The sequence below is a fragment of the Oikopleura dioica genome, unplaced genomic scaffold, assembly GCF_907165135.1.
Source record: "Oikopleura dioica unplaced genomic scaffold, OKI2018_I68_1.0, whole genome shotgun sequence".
Lineage (NCBI taxonomy): Eukaryota > Metazoa > Chordata > Appendicularia > Copelata > Oikopleuridae > Oikopleura > Oikopleura dioica.
Window position 1 is genome coordinate 1 of NW_027649629.1, and position 11,000 is coordinate 11,000.

At 42.0% G+C, this 11,000-nt stretch overlaps 5 protein-coding genes across 5 annotated transcripts; 4 read left to right on the forward strand and 1 right to left on the reverse strand.

Moving 5' to 3' along the window:
• The first annotated feature begins 658 nt into the window (after positions 1 to 658).
• LOC145710792 (cystathionine gamma-lyase-like) lies at positions 659 to 2,925 on the forward strand. The gene is made up of 5 exons (XM_081788499.1): positions 659 to 855; positions 1,264 to 1,549; positions 1,823 to 2,107; positions 2,152 to 2,562; positions 2,604 to 2,925. Exons 1-5 carry the CDS (start codon positions 851 to 853, stop codon positions 2,808 to 2,810), a joined length of 1,194 nt encoding a protein of 397 aa, XP_081644625.1. The 5' UTR covers positions 659 to 850; the 3' UTR covers positions 2,811 to 2,925.
• A 163-nt stretch (positions 2,926 to 3,088) lies between these two features.
• On the forward strand, positions 3,089 to 4,522 carry LOC145710790 (uncharacterized). Its single transcript, XM_081788497.1, has 6 exons — positions 3,089 to 3,278; positions 3,322 to 3,461; positions 3,504 to 3,799; positions 3,841 to 3,994; positions 4,036 to 4,461; positions 4,501 to 4,522. The coding sequence occupies exons 1-6, from the start codon at positions 3,171 to 3,173 to the stop codon at positions 4,520 to 4,522; spliced, it is 1,146 nt and encodes a 381-aa protein (XP_081644623.1). The 5' UTR covers positions 3,089 to 3,170.
• Positions 4,503 to 6,151, forward strand: LOC145710791 (uncharacterized). Its single transcript, XM_081788498.1, has 2 exons — positions 4,503 to 5,826; positions 5,884 to 6,151. Exons 1-2 carry the CDS (start codon positions 4,927 to 4,929, stop codon positions 6,091 to 6,093), a joined length of 1,110 nt encoding a protein of 369 aa, XP_081644624.1. The 5' UTR covers positions 4,503 to 4,926; the 3' UTR covers positions 6,094 to 6,151.
• Positions 6,152 to 6,400: 249 nt separating this feature from the next.
• LOC145710793 (uncharacterized) lies at positions 6,401 to 8,064 on the forward strand. The gene is made up of 6 exons (XM_081788500.1): positions 6,401 to 6,596; positions 6,641 to 6,775; positions 6,820 to 6,985; positions 7,028 to 7,422; positions 7,485 to 7,756; positions 7,845 to 8,064. The coding sequence occupies exons 1-6, from the start codon at positions 6,470 to 6,472 to the stop codon at positions 8,010 to 8,012; spliced, it is 1,263 nt and encodes a 420-aa protein (XP_081644626.1). The 5' UTR covers positions 6,401 to 6,469; the 3' UTR covers positions 8,013 to 8,064.
• Positions 8,065 to 9,082: 1,018 nt separating this feature from the next.
• LOC145710794 (zinc transporter ZIP1-like) lies at positions 9,083 to 10,692 on the reverse strand (the record flags this gene model as incomplete). The annotated part of the gene is made up of 6 exons (XM_081788501.1): positions 9,083 to 9,196; positions 9,238 to 9,453; positions 9,541 to 9,761; positions 9,842 to 9,936; positions 10,017 to 10,264; positions 10,600 to 10,692. Coding segments are annotated over 6 exons (945 nt in total), but the record flags the coding sequence as incomplete, so codon positions are not given.
• Between the last annotated feature and the right edge of the window lie 308 nt (positions 10,693 to 11,000).

Consider the following 11,000-nt stretch of genomic DNA (forward strand, 5'->3'; position numbering starts at 1 on the left):
AACTTGAAACTCATTCAAGTTTGCTGCTTTTGACATTTAGCTTCACTGCCTCATTTATCAAACATAAATAAAGAAGTATCGAACTTTTTTGAATAATGAGTTTAATGAATTCCTGAACGGACTCGTTGAACTCAATAAATAATCTTCATTCATTGCCAATAAAAACGACCAGCTGTAAGCAGTAAAAACCAATGTTAGGGTCGCGCAACAATGATGATGGATCAGTGATCAGACTGATTGAAAGTGCTTCTTAAATAATTATCAAGAACCTTGATTCGAAATTGAACCACGATACGTACCAAAATAATAATTAATAATTATGCAACTATGCAACAAAATTATAATATTTGGGACGGTACAATTCCTGTAACAGTTAATTTCTTCAAAGATGTAAAAAGAAGAATATTTACAGTCGATGAAAACGATTAAATGTCCGACAATATCAATAAAGTCACTAAGTAGCGAGTTGTAGGGTAGATCACTATAAAAGTTATTTCAACATTTCTTGTCGGGACCGCCCTTGACCACACTCTGGGCGTGTTCAAACCAAATAATTCCGCGGGCTTACTGTATCTAAAGTGTTGTCGAAATGTTGCGTGATGCTGACGTTTGGAGAATCGGATTCTAGATGCTTTGGTGGTGCTCCTTGAGGACATGTTTTGAAGTGTTAAGATTGCATCATATCACCGGCGGTGGCTTCGTTTAGCCTCTGAACATTACCGGTTGACCAATCAAAAGCGGCACAGCCCAAGTCCGTCCCACCGAGCATCCGCCTTCTGTCCTCACTCTTCAAGAGACTGCCCCAGCATCAACACCTTACCCCTTTTCCAGACGATTTTTAAAAAATATCATGAGGTTAGTACGCAAACACCTATACAGCCCCACGTGGCGGCGCCTTTTCTCCAAAGGGCGTGGTATGAAAGATTAAATGAGACTTTACTAAATTCCGCACCTCAAAAGTTAGATAAGAATGAGGTTTGAATAGGTATCCTTTCGCGATGAAATTTGCATAAACCTGATGGATAATGTTCTAGAATTTTAAATAGCTCTACCCAAGATTGAAATAAACCGGAGTGTAGATTTTTACGATTAAATCATGCTTTGTTTTTTTGGCCGATTCAACTTTTGAAAGGGCTTCCGTAAAATCGTCTTGATAAAGTTAAACCTGGGAACGGGTTCGCTCATGCAAGAGCCGCTCTTGTTTGTAATACAAACTTGAATTGGGCTGTGCTTTCGCGCAGATTGTTGACTGTAAATTTTTAGCGGAGAAGCACCCTTCAAGAATTTCGGAACTGATGCTATCCACGCTGGACAGGAACCAGAAAAGTGGGACTCTCGATCGGTCGTTCCCTTGATTGGTCTTTCTACTACCTTCAAGCAGGTTTCACCCGGAGTTCTCCGTCACGACAGATACGAGTACTCTCGAGGAGGCAACCCAACCCGAGAATGCCTTGAAGAGTGCGTTGCCAAGCTCGAAAATGGAAAGCACGCTCTTGCTTACGCTTCTGGACTCGCCGCTACCATGTCAATGGTTGAAGCACTTCTTGAGGTAAGCAATTGAGGATTTTCAATTCCAAGCACTTCGGCTTTGACTTGTTACATAAGATTTAAATAACAGCTTACTTATTCTAAGAAGTCCGTTCAATCATCATTATAACATCGTTATTTTGATAGGTTTAAAACTTACTTCTCCGAGACGCTCGTAATTCAGCATATCCAACGCTAGATGAACGGGTCTTAATGAAGGTACGCCTCCCAATTAGTCGGGAGAGTAAACGAGATCATTGTATTTTTCGAGGCTGATATTTACGCCGTCATTCAGAATGGCGACCACGCGGTTACCGGAGACGATCTCTACGGAGGAACCAACCGATATTTCAACAAAGTCGCCTCCAAGCACGGAGTTGAATTCACCATGGTTGATGTTCGAAACCCTGATAACGTTGTCGCTGCCATCAAGCCAAACACTAAGATGGTCTGGTTCGAGCTTATGTCCAACCCACTTCTTCGAGTTGGAGATGTCAAGACCATTGCTGAGAAGGTCCACGCTGTCAACAAGGACATTGTCGTTTGTGTCGACAACACATTCCTTACATGCTACAACTCTGTAAGCCAGTTGATCATTATCAATGTTTCTAAAGTATATTCTAGCGACCTCTCGATCTTGGAGCTGATGTTGTTATGCATTCCGCCACAAAGTACATGAATGGTCACTCTGACGTCGTCATGGGTCTCCTTGCCATGAAATCTGATGAGCTCAAGAAGAAGCTCATGTTTGCCCAGTTTGCTATCGGAGCTGTACCATCTCCCTTTGACTGCTACCTCGTCAACCGAGGTCTTAAAACCCTCCACGTTCGAATGCAGCGACACGGCGAGAACGGTCTTGCTGTCGCCAAGTTCCTCGAATCTCACGACCGAGTCGCTGGTGTCAGTTACCCAGGTCTTCCATCTCATCCACAGCATGAAGTCTTCAAAACAGTCGCTCGTGGCTGCTCTGGAATGGTCGTCTTTTATATCAAGGGCGGTCTCGAACAGGCCAAGACATTCTTGGCGTCTTTGAAGGTAGATAAACTTTAATAACTTCAATTTTTATGAGCTTGTAGGTTTTTACCCTTGCTGAATCTCTTGGCGGATTCGAGTCCCTCGCTGAACACCCTGCCATCATGACCCACGCTTCCGTTCCAGAAGATCAGCGAGAGGTTCTCGGCATTTCTGATACATTCATCCGACTTTCTGTTGGCCTCGAAGACGAAGCCGATTTGCTGGCTGATTTGGATCAAGCTCTCAAGGCTGCCCTTCCAACTGTCTAAATAGTTTATATTTCTTTTATTTCGTCCCTGTCTCTTCTCCCGCCAGTTCACATTTTGTTTAGGTATGTAGACTATTTCTAATTACAAAGCAATTGTGCTAGGTTTAATAATGATAAAATATGAATTAAATAAATATTCATAATCAAATCTTCGTTGTTGTTACACAAAAACACGCAAAGCAGGTCAGGTTGTTTTTAACGGTCAATTTTATCAAGATTTCTTCGAAATTGTGGCGCCAAAGTCAAGATTCACCCTATAAAACCCCGGTCGAGCGGCCGTTCAACCAGTCGTGTGATTTCCGCCGGCTGAGTTTTTAAGTTTCAATTTTAAGTTTCCCTTTTTAAGTTTCAACCCTAAGTTATGCTAGAGAAATTAATCTTCTTGTTACTGGGGACGGTAGCCGCGCATGTGAAGGTCTGCCCTCTCCATACAAATGTCGTCTTTGATCTTAGTTATCAGTGTAATGCCGTAAGTAGGCTGCAAGACTACTAGGTCTTAAATAGAGTTTTAGCACACTAGCACATTAGAAGTACGTAAGACAAACGTCGCAGCTGCTATCGCCGAAGTAAACACCTTGAAAGCTAGAGGCTTCTGTGACAATTTAAACTCCTTCACGATGTTGTTCAACAATCCATCAAACGACGACTTCAGGTTTGATTATTCATCGTATTCAAGTAAAATGGTATATTTTAGTATGCCAGTAGTCTCTCCTCCTTGGGGAGATTATGATCCTGGCGTTGCTACCTCACAGAGCTACAGTTTCACCGAGGAAGAGCTACACGTCATGTTTTATATCGATGCCCAGTGGGACAGTGGGGCCGCAAGTTTCGACTGGGATTGGATGGCCTACAAAATCATCCAAGAAGTGCAAAACAGCGTGTACCCGTCAGGAACTACTTTTGAAGTCTTCGTTGCTGCTCCTTCTAATACATACGCTCATTATCCAATTTATAGATATGATACTATTGATAGGAAACGCCGAACAACAGGTAGGATGTTCTAAAATATTTAAGGTTAAATCAATTCTAAGACTCACAATATCATGATTGCGAAATCCGAAGTGTTCAAGTTCTCTACCAACGACTGGCAGCAGCGCTTCGAGTAGGACCCATTGCCACCGAAATTGTACACGCAGCCGGCTTACAATCGACAGGACTCGTTAACCTAAGCTCCTACTACCTCAAGTAAGCTTCTTTGATTCGTATTCCGTTAACAATTCATCAAGATACGTTAAAACTGCCGAGCGAAACCGCATTATCTCCGTAAACATCATCAACCACGAAAGTTTCGTTACGAGCATCACTCATAATGACAAACTCCGATTCTTTTCCGAAATTAGCCATGTTGAGGCTACGAAGTCGATTTGCTCGCTCTTCCTCTTCCGCGAACAAACCTGGCTTGATAATTTCTACATGATTATGGAAATCGACAGCTATGACGGAGAAGATGTCAATTTTGGCCTCATTGGCGGTTATTGGCGATTCGAGTTCCAGTATTTGGTCAATTACTGGTACGGTTCGCCTGTTATTGTGCCACCGGTTGGTTCTGTAACTGACGCGCCAGTTACTCCCCAGTGCGAATGCCAAAATGGATGCACCTGCGAACCTTCGTGCAAAGATGAAAATAATTATTATTGCAAGCCTCAAGGAAAGTCTTTCAAAATCTCTTCCTTAATAACATTTTATTTCAGTCGGTTTCCCGTTTATTGGTAAAAACTGTGAGTATCCGATTCAACCTCGTTGCACCACCGACTCTGTCTCCATCTCAGTTCCAAACGAAGCCATCTTCTGGTATGCACAGGAGTTCCGAACGTGGCCGTGCACGGATGTGCAGCTGGTACGATTTGCCACCCCTCTGATGCTATTTGCGGACCATTCCGTGTCACTCCTGGTAGCACAAGCGTCATCGCCTCTTGTCCAGTAACACCTTCTCTCGCCGGTGGCAGCTTACGCTCGTCAGTCACTTTTGTCTTGGACCGAGTGGACGATCTCATAAGCATGCCCGCGCCCTCACCCGCGTTGACTGTGTTGTTGAGGTTCGACAAGCACAAGCTGTCATCCGCCCTGAAATTCGAAATGTCGGCACTGTTTCTAAAGTTAACATTTGGCAGCCAACAATGTCCTTCTGGAAAACTAACTTCAACGTTCGCCCAGGAATCCCCGCGAATAATCTCGCTGTTCCCGGTACTGGCACAATCATCTACGTTGTTGGTGAAATGCTGCATGTAAGATTAGAAGCAGATTACAACGGGACTCCGGCGAGTCAATTGCCGACACCACACACAATCTCGTTGGACACTTGCACTCTCCGATCATCAGTTAACGCTGGCCATGCGATCACAATCTTGTCAAATGGCGTTGTCCCGCCAAATCTGCCTTTCCCCGTTGTTGTTGATCGCGCTGCTGGATCGGTTGGCGGTGGCCAGGAGTTCCCCGGAGTTGGCTTCCAATTCCAAATGTTTCAGTTCGCGCCTGGTACAGAAATCACGCTGATGTGCTCCGTACGTATGGACAAAAACAGAAGACGACGAAGATCTTCATACGATCCCTACTTGCTCCATGAAAATGAACAGCATACTTTCTCCGAATGGACAGAACTTCTTGACCAATATGAAGACTACTATGAAGAGTACGAATCAGATGAATACTTGCCCGAGCTTTATAGCATTTCTGATGAGTATTACGACCTTGGCAATGATGAAGAACAAATCGAAGTTACATTCTTCGTGGTTCAAGAAGCATCCGACATCGACGCCCTTATTGAAGAGATCATTGAGGATCTCCAAACACTCACGATCTACGCTGACGTTCCTACGACAACGACGACGACAACCACGACAACGACTACGACCAGAACAACCGTTGATCTTGGCAAAATGATTGATGAATTTTTCCATGGAAACTTCACGACACCCAGTACCACCAGGACGACAATCAATCTTGCTGATGAAATTTTGGATTTCTTCGAAAACGGGACGAGCTTCATCGAGTCTAGCGGCAAAAAGCTAAAATCTGAAGTAAATCACTGAAATAACCTTTTACCATTTTATCCAAAAATTAACACGTCTTTTAAGGTCTACGAAGAGGTTGAAGAGATCGAAAAGATCCTAACGGAAACAGCTAGCTTCATGTGGATTCGATACCTTCTCATCAGTCTCCTCGGCGCCTTCACGATTCTCCTCATTATCTTCCTCAGACAACGAAGAGAAATGATCATTCAAAAGAGGCTTGAAGAAGAGGCCCTTATGGGCGAAGATAAATCTGCCTTTGGTTGTTCTTTTTAACTTTTAAGTTTCTTTTTAAGTTTTCTTATGTTCAAATAAATTATTTTTTCAGTTAAAATATCGTCTTTGTTGATTCTTGCAGTGACAATATGCATAAGCAATTTATAAGAGCAGGGAACCCTGCAAGGGATACTTAAGTAAGGCATAATGGAGTTAATTTTCTTTTTCAAACAAGATTCGAAGTATCAGCTAAGGAAGAAGAGGACATTTTGGTTTAGAGGTCATACGCAACAACTGAAAATTTCGAAATCAGATCGCAGATGTATAAAAAATTTTCGCTCTCTATTAAAAACAACCGGTCCTCAGTCGCGTTCTTTGCAAAATCGAGAGCGGACTGTTTTGAGTTTTTTCTATTTTAATTTTAAGTTAGAGATTTATGTTCAATTTTTTGTTTCTTTTCGGCGTTGCTGCCGCGTTATCTTGCATTGACAATCCCTGTAATAACGGATGCGAGTGCGAGACTTCCTGCGAGGATGAAAATGACTACTATTGCCGACCGAATGGTATAGGAAAAAGAGAAGAGATTCACTTTCAAATAAACTTTTAGCTGGGTTTCCATTCATTGGAAAAGATTGCGACTACGAGGCTATTCCGCTCTGTACTTCAACCGGCATCAAAATCAGGATTCCTGCTGGCGCAGTTGAGGAATACGCTCGTGGCATCCCTAACGTCGGAATTCATGGTTAAAAACATCTATCAAAGTATAAGAAGTCATGAAATTTTAAGGATGCGCCAACGGTGTTTGCTCAGCAGCAGGCGCCGTCTGTGGACCAGCGACAGTTTCAAACCTTGGCTATTACGAACTCGAATGCCCAAGCCTACTTGGCTTTGACGGACAAGGACTTACCAAACACATAACGTTCGTGATGGACAGAATCAACGATTTGATCAGGTTAATTTTATAGCAAGCGCACAAAAATTTCAACGGTCTTAGCATGCCGCGCGCTCTTACAAGAGTCGTTTGCCAAACTGAAATTCGCCCGGCTGTCTCGGTGATTCGTCCCGAAGTCCGCGCTCCCGGCAGCATGGAACAAATCGAGTTCTGGCAGCCGGTCATGTCTTTCTACAAAACTGCTTGGAGCGTCCGACCCGGAATCGCCGCTAACAACATGGCCACTCCTCAAGGTGAAATTGTTTACGTCGTCGGTGAGACTCTTCACGTCCGTGTTACCGCAAAAAGCGATATTGGTTCTGGTCTTCATTCGATGGAGCTTGATATCTGTACCGTGTCTGATAACATGGGCAAGTCGATTACTATCATCAATGACGGCGTTGTTCCCGCTGATGTTCCTTTCCCTGTTGGCATTGACTTGCAGAAAGGCTTTATTGGTAAGCGAAAGGTTCATGAAATATGAGTCATTTTACATTTTGATAAATAAAAATAATCCAAGGCGATGGTTACGACCCTGAAGGTGTTGGATTTCACTTCCAGATGTTCCAATTCACTCCCGGCACTAAGATCTACCTGACCTGCCGAGTACACGTCAACCCTAACCGACGAAGAAGGGCTGCGCTTGAAGCTTCTTCCGACAAGCCAACGACTGAAGACGTCCAGATCAAATTCATCATCGTTAACCCACAAGAAAAAGAAGAAGTCATCAGCGATTTAGCGAATGTTATTGTGAAAGAGCGATTCTTCGAAGATGCGTTTGGAAATGATCAGGTATTTATGTAGATAAACAGAAATCTCCCCTTCGGGTCGACGAACTTATTTCTATGCATTTTTTGTTCTTATGATCAAGCTCTTTTAGACAAACATTGATGAAGAAATCATCGTAGAGAGCAAAGAAAATACCACGAACGAAAACAAAATCACACAGCGATTATGGATCGCTACTGGACTCATCCTTGTTGCTCTCCTCACTTTGACTTATGCATTGCTCCGCTATCGCCAGCAGCATCAAAAATTGATTATTTAATTTCTGTATTTCGTTTCAGTTTCTTTCAATACATCATTTATTATATTGATAAGTATTGAAAAGTTTTTCTTACTTGTCCTACTATCGCACGACAAAATATTTGGATATCTTTGCAGTTTATTTATATACAGGCAGTTTACAAGCGAAGAAGGAAATAATGAAATCATTCTGGGACTGCAAAAGCTGGTTCTGATTCTTCCTCCCATATGATTAACCCGGAATTGATAATTTGCTCTCTAGTTCGCACAATTGGCGTTTTGGTGGTTAAATTTTCACTTGATCTCTTGTGCACTCTCTTCGGCGTTGATTTCGAATCCTTCTCGAACTTTCTCAGAAGAATTTTTGAGAATTTCAAGAATCTTGATGTCTTAGACTTCTTCGTCATGGCGGGACTTCTTGCTTTCTGAGTGATTGCATCGAAGACTTTCTGGTTGAGGTCTATCTCGACTTTGTTCAAGTTCGTGCAGGAGGAGAAGTATCTGGAGTCTCTACGAAGTTTTGGTGGATACATCGATCGATCGACAGTGACACTGTCATATCGAGGAGCTCTTCGGATTCTCAGTGACATTTTCTTGTTTTTTGCTTTTTTGGATATTCTGTTTTGCTGAACGGAAGTACTTGATATTTATAAAAATCTAGAACAAGCTCTCAAGCGCCTACAGGTGGACATTACGCCACTGATACTGTCAGTCGTGCGCAGATGCACCTGCTTTTGCTACTGTCGACTGCAGGAGGCCATCAAATGAGGGCAATTTTACGGATGAGTACCGGAATCTCAATTTTCGTGCTTCGCGAAATAATTGTAACTTGAAAGGGAAGCGGAAGTGTGGGACCGATGCTATCACCAAAAGCGGCCGAATTAAGGCCTCGTTTCCATAACCGAAATGCAAATTTTATGCTTCATTAATCTGTTCTCGACTATTCGCATAATGCGAACCAATTTGGTTCTATTTTTATTTATTAAATGAAAGGATATTTTATTTAAGAGTATATAATTTAATATATCAGAGCTACAAGTATTTGCAGTTATGTTTATCAGGTAAAAAAAGGAAGATACAGTCGTTTATCGTCAAATTTACAGTTACGGGAAAATAAACTGGAAGAATGATGATTTACTCTTCTTCCTCCGGATTCAGGTACTGGAATATCGCCATGAACATGAAACCGGAGAACATGATGAAGCACTAGAATAATCTTAGAAAGGAACTTATACCATGTTTATTACCTTTAGAGGTCCATTTTTAACATGTTTACCAACAAATTCATGCGGCACAAGTTCCAAAAACGTGACGTAAAAGAACGTTCCCGTAGCAAAACTCTCCAAAACCGCAATAAGAGCACCTATCGTTTCTCCGCCCAAACTTGTTATTAGAATTCCGATTCCGACACCCAGCGGGGCCATCATTGAGAAAATACAAATTGCGCTGCATAGGTAAGCATGCTAAACATACCGTTATTTACAGCTGTTTGCTAATGAGCAATATAAATTTATGCGCAATTTGTTTTTTCAATAGCTTTAAAAACTTGCCTCTATCTCCGAGGAAACAAGCTGCATCCCCGTCGAAAACGCAATTATTGACTTATGAATAAGCACAGCAGACATTGTCCCCAAAATATCTCCAACTTCGCCACTCGAAAGCCCAAAAACAAGCCCTTCGAAGATCGCATGCAAGCTCAGCGCGCCCACCAGAATCAGTGTTCTCATTTTTGACTGACTTGTCATGTCGAAGTGGCCATGGTCGTCTTCTTCTGGATTTTTAGATGTCAAAAGTTTTTTTATAAAACATAGCCTGATTCGTTAGATTTTGTATATAATCAATTGTAACTACCGCTTTGAACATTGATCTGGTAGCTTGGGTCGATTGGCTGAGATTTTGGGCTTTGGACAACATTCGAATTTGTCTTTATCGGGAGGTTTATCTTTCTAAATGAGGAAAAATATAAACTTGACAAGAGAAGCATGGTTATTTCATGTTTGCTAGTTTTTAGAATCATTTTTATCAAAAATGTATATAGATCTCTCCGTTCCAGAATATCAACTTGAACTTGCTTCGCTCCAACGTCTGGTTCATTATTCGCCCGGACCGGTAGATTACTCTGTGTGCTTTTGAAGTGATGTCTTTGTGGTTCTTGGCGATGCAGTAGGAAGTGACGAGCTGCTCGAGCATCAAGACGAAAAAGAAGCCGATCGCAGCTGTTACCTCCGCGAGTGGATATTCGACCTCGAATTCTTCTTTCATACTTTCGGATACCTACCCCGGATAATACTCGAAAGATCAAAAGGCAAGTACTTGTAAAAGCGGTAAAATCAGAGTCTTAAACTCAAAAGAAAAATTTCCTAGAAATAAAATCTTATTCCCATTTATTCTTAATTTTTGCCAAGTTTGTGGTTGAGCAAAGAATTGACCTTGGTTGTGCCCGGAAGAACATACGTCTTTTGGCGAATTGAAACTGGAAATGTTGGTTTATGCGTCGGAACAAACCGCAATGGAAACGGTCTCTTGAAAAGGAATAAATATTTTATTGATTCCAGTTGCATTGTTCACTACAAAACTCGTAGTTTCTGAATTTAAAATCGAGTTCATCCGGGTTCCTCAGGCAGCATGTGCAGCATACAAGTGGCAAAGAAGATGCCGGCCGCGAAACAATTGAGAAAGGCGATCGACTCTGATTTCTGATGCTAAATGAAACGGATAAGCGCGAATTATGACGCTTCAGAATTAAGACTCTCATAATCCTGTGAGCCTTTTGGAACGGAAGAAATTGGCAACTATTAATTGACAAATGATATTGAGCTTAGCTCTCAGAGGATGTGACTATCTTTCTGACAGTAATAGCATGTGTTAAACAAGACTTAGTTATTTAAGAGAATCGCTAATCTAGTTCTTTTGGGGAGCAGAATCTAATCTGTATATTCTCATGATTGGAGAAATAAGACCAGTTGCTAGTCCGGATTTAAACACAGACGACGAGACATATTTAGACTTC

Coding starts and splice junctions, on each gene's coding strand:
- LOC145710790 (XM_081788497.1), top strand. CDS start 3,171: ATGCTAGAGAAATTAATCTTCTTGTTACTGGGGACGGTAGCCGCGCAT. Junction 3,462..3,503: donor CCATCAAACGACGACTTCAG/GTTTGATTATTC, acceptor GGTATATTTTAG/TATGCCAGTAGTCTCTCCTC. Junction 3,800..3,840: donor TAGGAAACGCCGAACAACAG/GTAGGATGTTCT, acceptor ATCAATTCTAAG/ACTCACAATATCATGATTGC.
- LOC145710792 (XM_081788499.1), top strand. Junction 2,108..2,151: donor TCCTTACATGCTACAACTCT/GTAAGCCAGTTG, acceptor AGTATATTCTAG/CGACCTCTCGATCTTGGAGC. Junction 2,563..2,603: donor CATTCTTGGCGTCTTTGAAG/GTAGATAAACTT, acceptor ATGAGCTTGTAG/GTTTTTACCCTTGCTGAATC.
- LOC145710791 (XM_081788498.1), top strand. CDS start 4,927: ATGTCCTTCTGGAAAACTAACTTCAACGTTCGCCCAGGAATCCCCGCG. Junction 5,827..5,883: donor GCAAAAAGCTAAAATCTGAA/GTAAATCACTGA, acceptor ACGTCTTTTAAG/GTCTACGAAGAGGTTGAAGA.
- LOC145710793 (XM_081788500.1), top strand. CDS start 6,470: ATGTTCAATTTTTTGTTTCTTTTCGGCGTTGCTGCCGCGTTATCTTGC. Junction 6,776..6,819: donor CCCTAACGTCGGAATTCATG/GTTAAAAACATC, acceptor TGAAATTTTAAG/GATGCGCCAACGGTGTTTGC. Junction 7,757..7,844: donor ATGCGTTTGGAAATGATCAG/GTATTTATGTAG, acceptor AAGCTCTTTTAG/ACAAACATTGATGAAGAAAT.